This window comes from Prionailurus viverrinus, chromosome B3, assembly GCF_022837055.1.
Source record: "Prionailurus viverrinus isolate Anna chromosome B3, UM_Priviv_1.0, whole genome shotgun sequence".
NCBI classification, from domain to species: Eukaryota; Metazoa; Chordata; class Mammalia; order Carnivora; family Felidae; genus Prionailurus; species Prionailurus viverrinus.
In genome coordinates this window covers 24490302-24508331 of record NC_062566.1, presented here as the reverse complement: position 1 = coordinate 24508331, position 18030 = coordinate 24490302, and the positions used below count along the sequence as shown (strand labels likewise).

General features: G+C 49.8%; 1 protein-coding gene across 2 annotated transcripts in view; it reads right to left on the bottom strand.

Moving 5' to 3' along the window:
• Nucleotides 1–6663: 6663 nt before the first annotated feature.
• TMEM266 (transmembrane protein 266) overlaps nt 6664–18030 on the bottom strand; it is a 125857-nt gene continuing 114490 nt past the window's right edge. For both annotated transcript variants that reach the window (XM_047864655.1, XM_047864654.1), the window contains exons 10-11: nt 9305–9367; nt 6664–7805 (exon numbers count right to left, since the gene is read on the bottom strand). In XM_047864655.1, coding sequence (XP_047720611.1) covers nt 7210–7805; nt 9305–9367 — 659 coding nt within the window. In that variant the 3' untranslated portion in view covers nt 6664–7209. The remainder of the gene's footprint in view (nt 7806–9304; nt 9368–18030) is intronic.

Sequence of the window (18030 nt, the reverse complement as noted above, 5' to 3'; positions counted from 1 at the left end):
GTAAAAAGCCCATATAGGGTGATATACTGCCACAATTTCATAGTGCCCTAGGTTTTTTTTTTTTAAACTTTTTTTTAAACTTTTTTTTGAGACAGAGAGAGACAGGGCATGAACAGGGGAGGGGCAGAGAGAGGGAGACACAGAATCTGAAACAGGCTCCAGGCTCTGAGCTGTCAGCACAGAGCCCGACACGGGGCTTGAACTCACGGCCAGTGAGATCATGACCTGAGCCGAAGTCAGACGCTTAACCAACCAAGCCACCCAGGCGCCCCAATAGTGCCCTAGGTTTTAAAAAATGTTTTGTGGAGAGCACAAGTGAAGAAGAGTTGCTGATAACTGTTGGTTTATAAAACACTTTCATGTAAGTTACCCCATCAGAGGTGGAAAGGGTGAAGAAATCAGGCTCTCAGAAGGTGATTTCTCCGGTCACAAAGCAAATGGTGAAACTAGAACACACCAGAATTTGTGGCAAATATTATTTATTAAGAATCTACTAGGTGCATTTTATTATCCTTCCCTAATACAACAATCCCCCAAATGGATATTGTTATCCCTGCTTCGTGGATGAACAAATGGGCTGAGCGGTAACCAGAGAGGCACACTCAGTGAAATGTGGAATCTGAACAGGACTCCAGGTCTAGAGTCCCTTTCCACCACAGCAGGCTGCCTCCCAATGTCTCCCAGCTTCTCCAGGACTCTTCTGCTGACATTGCCCCAAAACAGTGAGCTTGTCATTAGAAGCATGGAACAGAGATGGAATTAGGAATTTATTGGGAAGGAAGCTAGCTGGCAATTACTTTCTACGGTACCTGGATTGGTGCGTGGTCAGGTCCTGGTGAGGCTTCACTTGTCTAGGTTTCTGTCTTTGCCTCCCACAACTGGTTGTCAGGTTTGCTACTATTTGTGCGCTCACCTCCAGCTCAGAGGGCTGTTCTCTTTCCCAGTGTGGGGTTGCGTGGGGAACATTGGGGACGGAAAAGTTCAGGAGGACTGAACACTGAATGGGCTGGTCATAGGGACACTTGTGTTCTTATCCTGGTTTTGTTACTGCCTCAGAAGCATCCTGGTCATGTTCTTCTTTTGGGATTCATTTTCATCATCTGTAAAATGGCAAATTGAACTTGGTGATCTTTCAAGCTGTCTTTAAGCTTTAATCTTAAAGCTTAAATGTGTTGGCAGATCTCAAACAACTTAGGCAGATGGAGACAAAAATTATTTTTGAGAGCTTTTTATGTCCAGGATGCTCTGCTGAACCCTTTACATATACTACCTCATTCTCGCCTCCTAATCCCAAAAGGCGTAGTAGTGGTCCCCACTCTCCAGGTAAGAAAACCAACACCTACAGACCTTAAAACACTTGCCCAAGGATTCATGACTAGTAAATGGAGACCTTAGGCCAAATTCTCTCAACTACATATCCTGTCCTCTCTGGGATCATGGTGGACATATCTAATGAATGCAGCCTGGCTGAGGCAGGCTGACATGGAGAGGAGCAAGATGAGACAGCTGAGCCAAGTTCAGAGGGAGCTGTCAAAATAACCAAAGAACTGCACCCCAGGCAGAAGGCCCAGCAAGGACAAGGAACAGAAACACCAAGAACATGACTGACTCTGGACCCCAGTCCCTGAGTCCCCATCTAGCCCGACATTCCTGAATTCTGAGCCAGTCTTTGCTCAGGGAAGCAAGGGTCTTTGTACTAGAATCTGGATCTGGTCTGCACACTGGCTATCTTTTGCAACATTTAGCAAACCCAGGTCCCAGAACCCCACGTCCCTTCTTTATGCAGTGGAGGCAGAGGTGAGCCTACCTAGTTATGAGACATAATTGATGTTGAGGAGGCTCCTAGAGCGCTTGGTGAAAGGTGCCCCGTAAATCTCAGACACTGAAGGATTCTTCCACATTCATCACAGTGTTTAATGTCCTGATTGATCTCTAGGGTAGTCAATTTCATTTGCTTGTTTCAAGATGAACAGTCTGCTCCCCTATGCTGTAGCCTAGGGCTCTGCATAAGATTATGCTAGTGTGGTCTCTTTGGTAGCGTGTAGTAAATTCAGCAAATGTTCCATCATTTTATTTGGATAATTGAATTAACTATTCACCAGGAGACACTACCAAACTTTTCAGCACTGGAGCGAAAAAAAAAAAAAAAATCCTTGCTCAGTTTATGTTGGAAAAACAGGCTTTTAGCTTGTACTGGAAAAGGGGGAGGAAAGGCAGATAAGGTGCTTCCTGTCCGGGGAACAACAGTGCTCTCTTAGCTAACTCAGAGTGACTCCAAGGCATTACCTACAAAGGAACTGTTGGGGATATGAGAGCAGGGATGAGCTCTGTAGGAGCAGACAGTGCCTTGGCTGGCAATGGGGCTGGGGGGCAGGGCTCACACCCTGTCACCACCCATATACCTCCATACACCACACTAGCTGCTGCAGCAAATGAAACTGAGCATCTCCTGCACAGCCTTCCCCAGAAGTGCTGAACGTGGGCAGGCAGTGCAACACCCCAGACATCTATTATTAATAAAGATGGTTTCTGTTTGTGTCTCCCTTGACACATTCTCAAAGGGCTTTCCCTTCCATTATGTCATTAACTATCCCAGCAACCCTCATGGGGGCAGGGAGGCTGGGAGTTATTATTCCTGTTGTACAGGGGGAGGAAGTGGGTCCAGGGATTCACTTGGAGCCGTGTAACTGGAAACAGTGCTGGATTGAGAATCCAACTGCCTGGGCTTAGACACACTCTAGATGCAGAACAGTACCTGAGGTGAAGGATGGAGGTGGAGTTATCCTGACTTCTCTCCAGTCTTGAGAAGTCCATTCAAAAGTTGGAGTTAACCATGCCAGCCCCTAGAGTTGTTGGGTGTCCTTGTTAAGCAACTCTACACAAGTATCCTGTTGACTGGTTAGTAAGAAACTCTTTTAAGAAGGCTTCCTTGGACCTTATTTGAGGCTCTCTGTAGCTCAGAGAGTAGAGCTTCCACTCTTAGTCTTTCTCTTTAGAGATGAGGAAGTTGCACCAGAGAGGAGCATGGAGGCAACACCAGAACAAGAGCTTCTGTCAAGAGCTGTCTTGGAGTGAGATAGAAGTTCCTGAACTGAGGGTCATGGATGGAATGAATACCCACCACACTAAAGAGAATTCCAGACCACTAGCCTCTGACCATGCAGGATCTATGAAAATCCCCACAGTTGTGGACTTGATCTGAAAAGCCAAGGCTTGGGTTAGATGCATTGCACTGAGCTGTCAGGCAAGGGGCCGGTACGTTCTTCAGTGGGGGAGGGCCTTACAGCTCTCCAGTCCTGGGCAGACTTTGAACCAGGTCTGCAGGGCTCTGGCCCAGCTCTGCTGTGAGCTGCTCAGTAGCCCTGCTAGCTCTGAGCCTTGTCCTCTTGTCAGGGTGGCACCCCGGCCGCAGGATTGGCTCATCTCCAGCTACGGTGGAAAGGCTGAGCAGGGAGGCTGGCTCTGCAAAAGGGGCCATGGCACTCTGCAGACACAGTGGGCTGGTACCTCTAGACTGAGAGGGCCATGTGGGCTGATGAATGGCCTGGGGGGCTGAGTCCAGATTTCTATCTCCTGCTTCCCCCCACCCCCTTTTTCCTTCTTTCTTTTTAAAGAAAGTGCAAGAGTGTGTGAGCATGGGAGGGGCAGAGGGAGAGAGAGAGAGAGAGAGAGAGAGAGAATCTTAAGCAGGCTCTATCTCAAGACAGTGAGATCATGACCTGAATGGAAATCTAGAGTCAGAGGCTTAACTGACTGAGCCACCCCAGTGCCCCTAGCTACTGCTCTCTTATTGACACCCAGTTTAATTCCAGGAAGCTCAATCCAGCATATCCGGCATGACATCTGACTGAGATATACCTGGGTTTGAATCCTGCCACTAGTTTACCACTTAGCTGTGTGCCCTTGGGCAAGTCATTTAATCCATCATTCTGTGCCTGTTTTTTCCTCTGGAAAGCAAGGAAAAGAATGCCACTTTGCAGATTGTGATAAAGAGGGAAGGTGGCAGAGAGCACCTGTGACAACAGGAAGTGAATGGGAGCCATTATTGTTATCACTCCCTCATTGGCTCATAAGAGACAGTGGCTCTTACCTAAGCTCTATTCCCTTCTGGGAGGGCACCAGAGTGGGCTCTGTGAAAGGGTGGATGAGTAAGGGGAAACCATTTCCCAGAGCTGCAAACCTCCCAGGGAGTGCTCAGGCTCCATCTCCACTGACCCACAGCTGCCCACCAACCATAACTCTGGGCTATGGCACCCAGGGGAGCAGTGAAAGCCAAAGCTTTTACCCTCCTCCTCCTGCATTCCAGGCCTTGGGACTCCACCCCATGCCTGTCCCCAGGCAAGCAAGTGGCTTCCTCCATCCGTGTGAACCCTCTAATGCTATGATTGTGGGCTCTGTCCTCTGAGAGGACCTCCTCTTGGTATCTCTGTCCTCAGTTTTATTTAAAAAAATTTTTTTAACGTTTATTTATTTTTGAGACAGAGAGAGACAGACCATGAACGGGGGAGGGTCAGAAAGAGGGAGACACAGAGTCCAAAGCAGACTCCAGGCTCTGAGCTGTCAGCACAGAGCCTGATGCGGGGCTCGAACTCACGGACTGCGAGATCATGCCTGAGCCGAAGTCGGCCGCTTAACCACTGAGCCACCCAGGCGCCCCTGTCCTCAGTTTTAATTGGCCCAATGCTAACACTGGTACTGCCCGTTCAGGCATGAGGCCAACATTGAGTGCTCAGGCAGACTTTCACCTCACAGCAGTTTGCAAATTCCCTAAGAAATCAGCTTTCAAAAGTAGAGCTCTTCTGTAAACCCCATTTCTAGATGGGGAAACTGAAGCAGAGAGCAGGTGCCACTTGCCTTGCCCATTGCTCTCCTCCCTGTCCTGTGGTTTTCTCTGGAGTAGAAGTCCAGAGCAGAGGCGAGTGCTGGCTAGGAGTGGGGTCTCACCTCTGGTGCAGGGCAGGCTCCACCACCTGTTGGGGTACCCTAAAAGCTGGGGCAATGGGAGCTCAGCAAGCTGGGTTTGGCTGAGGACTGTAGCTGTTTCTAGTCCAGCAGGTGCAGACCACTAATTATAGACCCTTATGGCTCCTACCCTAGAGATTATAAATCATGTAATACCCTCCACCCATTATGTGACAAAAGCTGAGAGTACCACTTTGCTTCCAAAAGCTCTGAAAGCTGGGAGCCTTAGCACTCAACACACTACCAGGTGGATTTGGGCTCCAGGTTCAGTGCCTCTCTTATTAGTGTCTGACCTCAGGAAAGTCTCTTAAACCTATCTGAACCTCAGTTTCTTCCATCTGTGTAACAGGGCTAGTATACTGGCCTCACAGGATTGTTGGGAGGCTTAAAGGAGCTCCAGTAGAGGCCCTAGTGAAGAGCTCAGTAACGGAAACTGTAATGACATTGCTAGCCACTCAGAATGCCTCAGATTACTCCCCCCAAATGGCTCAAGTGGACACTGCTCATCTCCCCAGGAATCAAGCGGATGCTCTTTGCCTGCATGTGGTCATACCTTACAATTTAGCCATCTTTCCCAAGTGGCTCTGCCCAAGCTTGTGGCCTTTTATGCACAGTTCTGGGGTTCTAATGGGACTCAGGCCTGATCCCTGTTTTTGAGGACCAAGGGGAGGCAGGCAGGGAAGCAGATGCTGACCCAGCCATGGGATCACTGCACTATCATGATGAGTCCACATGAGGACACAGAAGTCCTGAGGACACCCTGAACTATAGTGAGGGACTAGTGAGATACAGTGAGAACAACCTAAAGGTGGAGGGGACAAAGAACAGGTTGGGAGGGTAGCCAGAAGGACAGGTAAGTGGAAGGGGCTATGAACACACTGAGAAATTCAGCTGGGACAATGGGAGCCCTTGGAATTAAGTCTTCCCTTTTGTGTACATATAAAACAAAACATAGCAGTTATAAACACAGAATTCCTTGGAGGCTTTTCAGCGAGGGAGACACGCACCAGGCTCATCAGCCTGGAAGGACCCACTAGTGGAATGTGGAACCAGCGGTGGCGCCTGGGCCTCAGCAAGGCTGTGATGGGGTTTAGGGCAGGTGCTTTGAAGGGCAGAATGGCCAGGATTTACCACTGCTTGTGAGGGATGAGGAGGGAGCCAATGATGCCCATGCCATGCATGGTAATAGCTGGGTAGATGATGGTGCCCTGGCTGGGAACTTGGGAGTAAGAGCAGGCTTCAGGCAAGATACCGCACTCGGTTGTGGACCTTTGGAGTTTGAGGTACCCAAGGAATGGAGACCTGGGTCAGGGAACTGGGTGTGGGAACTGGTGTTGTCAGCAAGGAAGGCAAAATTCCAAGCTGTTTTGGTGGGGAGATGAAGGAGCGGGAAGAGACCAGTGCAGTCACACAGCCAGGCAGTGTGAGAACTTCCTGCCTGGGGTCCAGGGCTCCTTCCACTCTGTAGAGGCCTCAAGAGCTGCTGGGTGCGGCTTGGGCCTACCTGGGTGGCTTTACACCAGGCCAGGCCAACCCAAACCCACTCATGCTTCTTCACCTGGGCTAGCAATTGCAAAGGAAAACCTCTGCCAACCAGAAGTCTCAGTGCAGTTGGTTTTTATTATTAAAGCCAAGATTGGAAAACAGCTGTCCCCCCACCCCCCCAGTGACCCTCCCACCCACCTCCAGATTCATCTCATTATGTCCTATGAAGGTGAAAACTAGACTTGTCTGGAAAAGACTCAGAAATGCTCATGCCGAATGAGAGAATGAGGATGAATGAAATAGGCTCAGATGGTGGTCTTTGTATGATTGTGTTGGCTCCACCCAGGATTCCCAGAAAAGACGGCTTGGGGGTGGGGCTAGATAGCCCCTGCTCACAGTGCTGTTCCCAAGGGTCCGGGGTGGGCGCCAGGAACAAAGGCAACGGAAGAGGCTGGGCTGCCCCTGCGCTCTACCCTGCTGAAGCTGGGCCACAGGCTGGTTTTTGTAAAAATGGTTTAAAAAGACCCCAGCCATGAGCACCACCCTCCCCTGAGCAGGGCCAGAGGAGGCGCCAGCTCTGGGCTTTGAGGTCTGAGGCATGTGGCCTCCTGGCCTGGTGACACCTCCCTGGAGGCAGGCAGCACCCTGAGGGAGGCCAGGTGGGCTCCCGGGCCTTGAGTGATGCCCCTGGTTGCCTCTGGGGCTCTAGGAGAGCATCCAGATAGCTCTCCCTCCTCCTCCCACGCAGCCCAACTGGAGGCTCTAGGCTTCAGGGACCCTGTGCAACTTTTGCTCTTTGGATTCCAAAGATCTGAATTTCTCCTCCAGCAGGGGTGCAGCAGGCTGGAAGTGGATGACAGGCTTGATCTGAAAGACAGTGAAGCCCTCCTGATTCTTCTGGTTGAAAAGACTTACCCTGTGCTCCAGCTCGGGGCTGGTTTGGGCCGAGCCCGCTGGGCTGGGCCAGGTGACAGGGGCTGGGTCCAAGGCCCTCTGGGATGGGCAGGGGTCCTCTGATAGGGAGGACAGCAGGTCCTGGACCGTGGCCTCTGCCATCTGCTGCTGGGGTGGTAGAGGCAGTGGCTGAGGAGAGGGGATGGGCTCTGAGGACGGCTCCTCACGGGCGGTACTACAGTCTGTGGAAGAGCCCAGTGTCTGGCTGCTGTTGCTCTGGGCCCGGGTGACGGAGCTGTGAGCAGAGCGGGAGGCGCTCTCGGAGGTGGCACTTGCACGGGTGCCATTGCTGCTGAGCTTCAGGGGCACATCGACTGAGAAGAGGTCAGAGGAGACGTTGGGCTGGTGGACATCGATGGCAGCTGTGGTGACTACACACACAGCTGGCTCTGGAACACCACTGTCTGCAAGAAAGGAGGGGATGCTGGTAACACTTCTCCCTATGCCACACCTCTGCAGGCCCTGATGCGGGTGGATCTGACCTGAATGGTGGACAGTGAGTGTGCCTGGGCTCTGCTGGGGGGTCAGGGGAGGTTGGTCTGTGGTCCAATTTCCCAATGTTTGCTGGCCTGCCCTGAGGGAGGATTATGCCCTGCCCTCGTCTTGGTGAACTCGTGTGGACATGGGACACGCACTGGTCAATTATCTGTGAGAACTGATCTGTGGCATCTATATAAACGGTAAACGGCTGTTGCTCTGCCTGGCAGTCAGCAATGCTCTAGAATAGATGGTAGCTGTTCTGCCCACTGGGTGCTGAAGGAAAGATGACAACCTGGGAGCAGAGTACCTGGATGACCTGCCATGGACCTTTGTTGATTTAGTTAAACCACAGTGCTGCTGGGGTTATTAATGCCAACATCCTAACTCAGAAGGCATGAGGTGCCAGGACAAGGAATTTGGGTTTCATGGTCAGGGGGAGTCATTCAAAGTTTTAACTGGGGCTAGTCTGAGAGTGACATGATCAGAGCTGTGTCTTCAGAAGATTGATTCATCCCTGAAGGAAGCATTGCAGGGGGAGGACAGAGGACACTTCAGAAGTCTTTAAGTGAAAAGTATCCAGGGGCCAAATTACAGTGGGCAGGCACAGTGAGGGCAAGGTCTCTCTCCCCAAAGTTGTGGGGTGAGTGCACCGGGTGAGGGGTCTGAGCTAGAGATGATGGTGTTTGAAATCAGCAGATTGGATGAAGCTTTGAAAAAGAGAGGGAGAAAAGAGATCTTGAGGGGGATAAATTATAGAGAAGAAAAAAATCCAATGCATTATACATGTCACACAATGTAACATTCTAGTCTTACAATGGACTATATAAGGATTTGAAGGCTGTGAAATACAAACTATAAGGTTTAAGACACTGGCTAAGGAGAAACAAGACACTGAAGGCCTGCGTGTTATTTTACACTTGATCTTAGCCAAAAGGCTGAGAAGCAATAGGCCTGCGTATTATTTTAAAACTCAACCTTTCCCGTAAGTGGAAACCACTAGGCTCCCCTGAAACTTCTTTCAAGTGCAAGAATGAAACATAACTGGAGCAAGGACATGCCCCACACCTGTTGCTCCTCAAGCCCAAATACCTCACCCCCATCATGATCATGCTGAAAGGGTCTCAGGTTGAGAGGCACTGAGGTCACTCAGATTTCTAACCTCCAGCCCCCCTTTCATATGAGGGTCCCACATGCAGCCCTCATTGGTAATCACAGAGTACTCCACCCTTGACATCCATAGCTGGGTGCTGGACTTGGCTGGGAGTTAAAGCTCCAGGTCTTTGAACTCTGCCTGCAGTTATGGTTCACAGGCAACAGGAGATGGGCACGCCAGGCCGAGTTGTCCCCACTCTCAACATTAGGGGTTGCGTGGGGCCACAGAGAGGTTCTGGTATGTGCAGATCGGCCCTGGACACAGACTCACCACTGCTGGGTCCATTGTAGTACTGACTGATGTAGCTGTTCATGTCATCTTTCACTGCGGCATCTATGCAGAGGACAGAGAAAGGTGAGTATGGTGGCTCGCCAGGCTGTGGCCAGTTCATGTCCCTCCCCCAGTACTAAAGCCCCTACCCATCACCATGAGAGGAGGCGTTGTCTCCCAGAGGCTCTCTGCTGCTTTCCAATCCTCAGTGGGGCTCTTCGCCAAGGCTGGGCTGGCCTGGGTATCAGGGACCCAGGTCCTCATGAAGCATCTGGCTTGATGTGTGACACGGGCAGGGCCCTTTCCTTCTCTATCTTCAGTTTCCCCATCTCTGAGATGAGGGTGTGGAAACAGTTCCTCAGGGTTTTCCCTGCCTGGATGGCCTAAGTCTCTGAGTCTACCTGAGGTTCTCAGGGTGACCGGAAATGCCATCCTCAGTACAAAAGTCTCAAAGCCCTGCAAGTGGCCACACGCAGACAGCTGCAGAGGCTGATCACTGATGACATCCCCTTGGCTCATCTATCTGAGTACCTAGTCTCCCATGCAGTACAGGGATGGACCAGGGGCTGCGCTTCCCCACTACCTAGTACAGGGTGAGTGCTCAGTAAATAGTTACTGCATGAATAATGCATGACAAGGTATAAAGCTGTTCAGATCAAAGGAGATGACATGGGATCAGGATCTCAAAGAAATGGTGGTTCATCATCCTGATAGGAATGAAGAGGGAATGGGAGAGAGGAAAGGTGAGAAATTCAGAGTGGCCTGAGAATGGGAGGACAAGCAGATGACTGGAGACCCCAAAAGCCATCCCAAGGAGCTTGGCCTTGTTATGAGGGCAGTGAAGAACCACATGAAAGTTTGAATGCGGTCAGGTGTGACTCACTCCCAAGGTTGTGGGGTGAGTGGTTCAGAAGGTGCCAGGATTTAGGCAAGGAGACCAGAGACGATGCCCAGGTGAGGTTGACAGGTCCTGGGGAGGGAAGTGGTGCCTGATGGGACAGAAGGGAGGGATCAGAGTCAAGTGATAATCAGGAGGGACCTGGCATGGTTTGGAGAGTAACAAGATGATCTTTGACTCAGTTTGGTAACTTGTCAGCTGAGCTCAGGGTATGCTCCATTAGCACCCGTGGTCTCCCCTGGGTCCTAGGGTCCTATAAGGACCTATCAGAATCAGACCTGATTTCAAACCTCGACCTACCACATTTTAGCCAAATGGTCCTCTCTGAGCCTCTGTTCCCTTATCTGTTAAGGAGACTAAGCAAGCTAACGAATGTCGAGTTTCTCCAGTGGGGTCAGGCACACGAAGGCCTTCAACACACAGAAGTCTAGTTCTTCCTCTCCTATGGACATCTGAGGGAGTCCACACCCCTAGGTGCTTCTCCTAGGAGCCATGGTCTACAGGTGAGTGGACCAGATGCTTTCTATGGCTGCCTTCCTGGGCACACCTGAAATCACTGCAAAGGCCAATCTGTCCTGACGCTGGAAGTCTGTGAGCACAGGCAGACCTGGCTCTTAGAAGCTTTTTTGGCCTCTTTTGATCTTTAAATGCCTGGGGTGAGAGGTGTGTTTTGCATTAATACCTCAGCTGAGGGAGGAGCCTGAGGGAGTCTCGCTTTAGGCCCTGTTCCAGGATCAGCCAGCAATGCTCCCTCAGAATCAGACAGCAATACAATTCTCCATGGCTCTTTATAATTTATGTTGTAAATGCTGTCTAGCCCTGCAGGTCACCCTGGGAAGTAGGTGGTGGCTGGTGTGGCTGCTTCCGGCAAGCAGTGACAGGAGGGGGTCCCCCAGGCCTATTGGGCCAGACAGGAGGTTCCGGTCCCTTCCTTTGCGCCATGGCTGCAGGGGCCTTGTGACATGGGCAGAACTATGAACTCAGCTAAAATATCTGCAGACCTGTGAAAATTCATCCTAAGGGAGTTACACACAGAAGGTGGCCTGGGGTGATGAAGAAAAACCCAGACCCTAGAAAATTACATGGACAGCTACATGCAGAATGAAACTGGACCACTTTCTTACTGAATGAGAGAAGTTATCTGCAAATCATATTCGATAAAGGGCTAAAACCCAAAATATATAAATAACTCCTACAACTCAGCAGTAAAAAAAAACCAAACTAATTAAAAAATGGGCAGTGGACCTGAACAGACATTTTTTTCAAAGACGAAATATAGCTGGCCAACAGACACATGAAAAGATGCTCAACATCACTCCCCATCAGGGAAACGCAAATCAAAATTACAATGAGCTGTCACCTCACACCTGTCAGAATGGCTAAAATCAACAACACAAGAAATAAGAGGTGTTGGCAAGGACATGGAGAAAGAGGAACCCTCTCTTGCACTGTTGGTGGGAATGCAAACTGGTACCGCCACTGTGGGAGACAATACGGAGGTTCCTCAAAGAATTAAAAATAGAAAGACCATGGAATTCTACCAGTGGGTATTTACCCAGAGAAAATGAAGACACGAATTTGAAAAGATATATGCATCCCTATGTTTACTACAGCATTATTTGCAAAAGCCAAGATGTGGAAGTACCCTAAGTGTCCACTGATAAAAGAACAGATAAAGAAGATGTGGTGTACACACACAGAGAGAAATATTACTGAGTCATAAAAAAGGATGAGATCATGCCATTTAAGGCAACATGGACAGAACTAGAGGGCCTTATGCTAAATAAGTCAGAGAAAGACAAATACCATATAATTTCACTTACATGTGGAATCTAGAAAACAAAGAATAAATAAACAGTGGAAACAGACCTGTACATATGGAGACTGACTGATGGCTGCCAGATGGGAGGTGGTGGGGAGATAGGCAAAATGGCTGAAGAGGAGTGGGAGATACAGGCTTCTGGTTATGGAGTAAGTCCCAGGAATGAAAGGTAGAGCATGGGAGATGTTGTCAATGGTATCGTAATAGCATTGTATGGTGACAGATGGTAGCCACACTTGTGGTGAGCACAGCATAATAAACTTGTTAAATCACTGTTGTAGCTTGAAACTAATGTAACATTGTATAAACAAATTGTAACAAACAAACCCAAAACCCAGATCCTGGGTCTTGTCCTGGGGCATGCCACTGCCACAGGAGCCTGAGGTCACATCCCCTCTCTGGTCCTCAGTTTCTTCATCTGTACCACCAGGGGCGGGTGAGGCCCTTGCAGATTGTGATGTTGCTGGGCTAGATGGCTTCCAAAACCTCTGCCAGCTCTAAAGCACCCAGCGGTGAGAGAGCAGTGTGGGAAGGGACCAGAGGCATCTGGGCTATCACCTCACTACCTCCTGATGGGGGGCTCTCCCCTCCATGGCCTGCACACCTGGGGAAGGGAGGGCCTACCTCTTTGTTGAGGAGCTCTAACAGTCAGCTGTGGACAGTTAGGATTTGTGCTCAGTAGGATCACAGTGTGCTGGACCCTGTGCTGGGTACTGAGGCCAGGAGTCCTGGCCTCTGAGGAGCACAGGCGGGGCCTTACCAGGATGTCCATTCCTTGGTCAAACAGCCAATCTCCATTTAATCAAGCCTTGCAGACCCTGGTCCTGTCTTTCACAGGTACCAAGGCTAAGCCCACTGCTCCTCACCGTCTATGTGATGGTGACAGACCATCCAACACTTAAACACTTAAAAGGCCCTCCTGAGAAGTCTCCTCTGGGAAACCACTGTCCATTTTCTACCCCTCCCCAGTTTTCCAGCCTTTCCACTCTGAAGGCTTCACTAGGGGTTACAGATGTGACCAAAACAGGTGGAGGAGGGGAAGGGAGGGAGCATTCACTGTGCCTTCATAGCTCCACACCTTGGGGTTTGGCACTACACACACTGAGATCCTTTAATTCTGGCCACTGCCCTGCAAGGCCAGGATTACTTAATAGACTGGTCCTTCCTAAAATCTGGCGGGATTACTCCCCTAATGCAGTCTGACATCTTCCAAGTGGGTGCAGCAACCGCCCTACTCCACTGACTCACGAGACACCCAGGGCTTCTCTGCAGTAACTGGGGCCACTTGGCTGTGTAACCCCCATGGAGGATTCCTGTTTCTCATCCCAGGCAAATGTCAGTACAGAGGTGCAGCCTGCTGAGGAGGACTTTTTTTTTTTTTTAAGTTTACTTATTTATTTAGAGAGAGAGAGTGGGGGAGGGGCAGAAAGAGAGGAGAGAGAGAGAGAGCGAGAGAGCAGGGAAGGGACAGAAAGAAAGGGAGAGAGAGAGAATCCCAAGCAGGCTCCACACTGTCAGCATGGAGCCTGATGTGGGGCTCGAACCCATGAACTGTGAGATCATGACCTGATCGGAAACCAAGAGTTGGAGTTGACTTAATCAACTAAGCCATGCAGGCACCCCAGAGAACTGTTAATGTTGGTTCAATCCAAGGTATTAGATCTTTCTCCTATCTCAGTGTTGACTGTTTGAGGTTGCCACATCTTCATCCAAGCCATTGGAAAACACAATCTAGGCTAGGTGAACTGTAGCCCTGATGTCTCTCTTGAACTTCTGACTGATCTGGCAACTGGCCAACTTCGTCTGAATGACCTCTAGCTACTTCTGATTCAACATGTCCCAAATAGAACTCAGTTTCTCCCTCCACCTCCATCTTGGTGAATGGTTTCTTTGCCCACCCAGGCTGGGAGACTGGCCACTTCTCAGTGCTTTCTCTTTCCTCACCCGACTCCTACCAAGTCTGTGACTATTCGAGGGATGCCCTCTGTTATGGTCCTGTGGTCCAGCCATAGGTCAGATGTCGTGCTTTCCCCTTTGGACTCTTGTCATGTCTTGGGTTTAATGAATGGGATGGCTAGCTGCATGAATATGCCTGACAAAACCTAGGGCCCAGGTGGCCACTGGAGGTTTGTCCAGTCTGCATTTGCTCCCTCTATTCCCACACAGGGGCCTCAGAATGAGCTGTAAGATACAGATCTGAAAGCGAGGCCTGCTGGACTCCTCTAGCAATGCTGACACTGTTCATGCCTGCTCTCTGCTTTAAGCAGGCCTTCTTCTCCAGAACTGACCACTTGGGCTGGGGTTCCATCCTGACCCACACAGGGGCCACATTTTCTTCAGCATCTCTCTAGCACTTAGCATGAGGCTTGCCATATTCCAGCATCCAATAAATAGTGTTGACTGGACAGATGACTGTGTCTGGGGGCTTGCAGGACCTCCCAGGACCTCCCCCTCTGGGATTCTCTCTCACTGTTCAGCACACAGCCTCTCTCCTTGTCCCTGATCCCTGCCTGGAGACTAGAGACTGTTGGGTGACTGGGAACTTGGGGAAAAGGAGAGGAGGTAGACACAGATGCTTGTGGCCAGGAACAGGCCACCATTCATCCTCTACACGAGGGGCTGCCCACCTTCCACCTAAGAATAATCTCCTGCCCCAGAGTTTCTTTTGATTTGGCCTCAAGGGGCCCTAGGGCCATGGAGGAACCACCCCATGGGAGGACTGAGCTGGCTGCCCCTGGAGGGGCTGGAAAGAAGGGTGGGCACAAACACAGGCTCCAGGACAAAACAGCCACCTTGTGGTCTCAGGCAAATCCCTAGGCACTCTGAGCCTCAGCTTCCTCACAGGTGAAATGGGGATGAGAAACACCAACCTGCTGGGAAGCTGTAAGATTTACTGAGACAATGAATGTCAAGTCTAGCCCTGGGATGTCCCTCACCTTTCTGAACCCCTGGCCCATGGCGTTCCCTACCAACCCCAAAGTCTTGAGGCTTCTGAGGCAGCTGCAGCAGCTGCTCTTGGCCACCTGGCACCTTTCTTCCTGGGGTGTAAACATTCTGAAAATGCATCCGGGCTAATCCTCCCAAAGCCCTTCGAGTGCTGGCCATGGCAACGCTCATTATGTGTGTTTGCCCTTGGGGTGGAGCCCAACTTGCCTGGCAAGGCTGAGGTTGAGAGAAAGGCTGAGGTTGAGTCAGCTGGGCCTCCTGGAAGGGGTGAGAGCGGGTGCTGTGGGGCAGGGTCCCAGGACCCCACATCCATACATCCTGTGCAGACACGGGCCCCAAAGTCCACAGGGAAGCCCTGATTCCTGGTTTGGGGCTCCTGGTCCCTGACTCGGCAGCCCTCATAGAAGGAGGCACGGACATTCACTGGGCACCTGCTGTGTACCATGCACTAGAGCTGTGCCTGTGACCAAAACCCCAATCCTTCGCAGAGAAGATGTGCTTCTGCTACTATCCTCATTCTGGAAAAACAGGGGCTCAGAGACAAGATGAGCAGGATTGTGGGGTCCCTTGTTCAAAAAGCCAGATCACATGTGATAAGGGGCTAATATCCACCATGTATAAAGAACTCATACAACTCAACAGCGGAAAGAACCAAACCAGTTAAAAGCTGGGCAGAGGATCTGAATAGACATTTTTTCCAAAGAACATATATAGATGGCCAACAGACACATGAAAAGATGCTCCACATCACTCGTCATCAGGGGACTACAAACCACAATGAGATACCACCTCATACTTGTTAGAATGGCTATTAGCAAAAAGACAAGAGGTAATTTTGGCAAGATGTCAAGAAAAGTGAACACTTGCACAGTTTTGGTGGGAATGTACATTTTATAGCCACTGTGGAAAGTAGTATGGAGGTTACTCAAAAAATCAAAAATACAACTACCATAGAATTCCACTCCTGGGTATTTACCCAAAGTAAACGAAAACACTAACTTGAAAAGATGCACCCTCACATTCATCACAGCATTATTTATAATAGCTAACACATGGAAACAACATAAGTGTCCAATGGTGGATGAATAAAGATGTGGCATGTGTACATACACACACACAGACACACACAGATACACACACACTGGAGTATTTCAGCTATAAAAAAGAAAGAAATTGCGCCATTTGCAACATGGATGTCCCTTGCTAAGTGAAATAAGTCAGGGAGAGAAAGACAAATACTATATGATCTCAATTATGTGTAATCTAAAAACAAAACAAAAATAAGAAAACTCTGAGCTCACAGATACAGAGAACAAATTGGTAGTTGTTAGAGGTGGGCGTTGGCAAAATGGGTGATTGGGGTCAAAGGGTACAAATTTTATTGTAAAATAAATAAGTTATGGGGATATGCTGTACTGCATAGTGACAATAGTTACTAATAATGTACTGCATATTTGAAAGTTGTTAAGCAAGTAAATCTTAGAAGTTCTCATCACATTAAAAAGAATATTTGTAACTGGGGGGTCTGGGGGGTTCAGTCGGTTAAACGTCTGATTCTTGGTTTCGGCTCAGGTCATGATCTTATGGCTCCTGAGATTGAGGCTCACATCAGGCTCTGTGCTGACTGCATGGAACCTGCTTGGGATTCTCTCTCTCCCTCTCTCTTTGCTCCTCCCCTGCTTATTCTCTCTCTCAAAATAAATAAACTTAAAATTTTTTTTTAATTTTATAAGTATGTATGGTTACAGATGTTAACTAGATTTATTATGATCATTTTGCAATATATACAACAAATATCTAATCGTTACATAGTATACCCAAAACTAATAAGCTATATGCCAATTACATACCTGTTAAAAAAAAAAAAAGCATTAAGGATTTCAAGTAGACCACAGCAGAGCACTGAACCAAGTTCGAGCCCCTGTATGACCAACCAAGTCACCAGGCCATGGAGCCAGTCCTGATCAGAGAGGTAAAGTAACTTGTTCAAGGCTGAGGTGAGATACAAACCCCTAGCCCTAGCCCTCTGCCCTGTCAACTGTCTCACTATTTTGTGTGAGGCCCTACAGCTCGGGGCTTCCCTGGGTCCTCAGTGACTCCACTAGGAACACACGTGAGGAGGCCAGCAGTGGCAGAAACCCCGACTTGTCTCCATAGCACATAGGTCTCTGCTCTCCTAAGGGTACACCCTGGTGCCAGCTGCTTGGCAGAGGGAAGGCCCTCTGGGGGGACCGCCTGGCCTGGTGCACCTCTGTGGGGGTTTCTCTGAGTGCTGGGGCAGCATACAGGGACGCAGAGGTTTCCTGTGATATACAGTGAAACTGTGGCACTCCCACCAGTAGCTGTAATTCATAAATTATGGGCAAGTTTCAAGACTAATAAATTTGGGAGGGAAGTATTAACGACTACACAGGGGCACCGTGAACTTGGCAGGCCCCAAAGTCTGGAACTTTGTAGCCTGGGTTTTAAAAATGATTTGTGCCAGAGCAAGTCTAAACAGAAGCTGGTCGGCGTTAGTCTGGCTCTGACCTGCTGGTAACTGTTGAGACTGTAGGAACCACTCAGCACTCCCGCCCCTCAGGGCCACCCTCCCGCAGTGAGCAAGGCCCCCTCCAGAGGCTCCTGTCACTTCTCGCTCATTTCTGCAGGTTAATCCTTGGAAAGTCTGTGTGCTGTTGTGACACAGTGAGCTTCGGAGCCCTCACTGGCTTGAAGGTCATCGTTAGCAACAAAGGCTGCCCTTTCTACATCTCCAGAGTAGCCCAGGGCATCCCTAGCTTGTCTGGCCATAATTTCTAATGTCATGGAAATCCCTCCCTGGACACAGCTCCTGATCAAAGAGAAATCAGCTGGGGGATGCCCTGTCTCACTGGCCCACTGGAGGCTATGAATCACACATGCCACTTGCTGGCCCCCCAGCTTCTGTCCTCTGCTTCAGCGGTGTTGGCTTTGCTACTGATGGCTCTGGAGGTTGGCAGTGAAGTGGCAGAAGTGGCCTGTGGGGGAGTGGACTGTGCATGGCATAGACTGGGGCAGGTACAGGGCAGGTGTGCGTCTAGA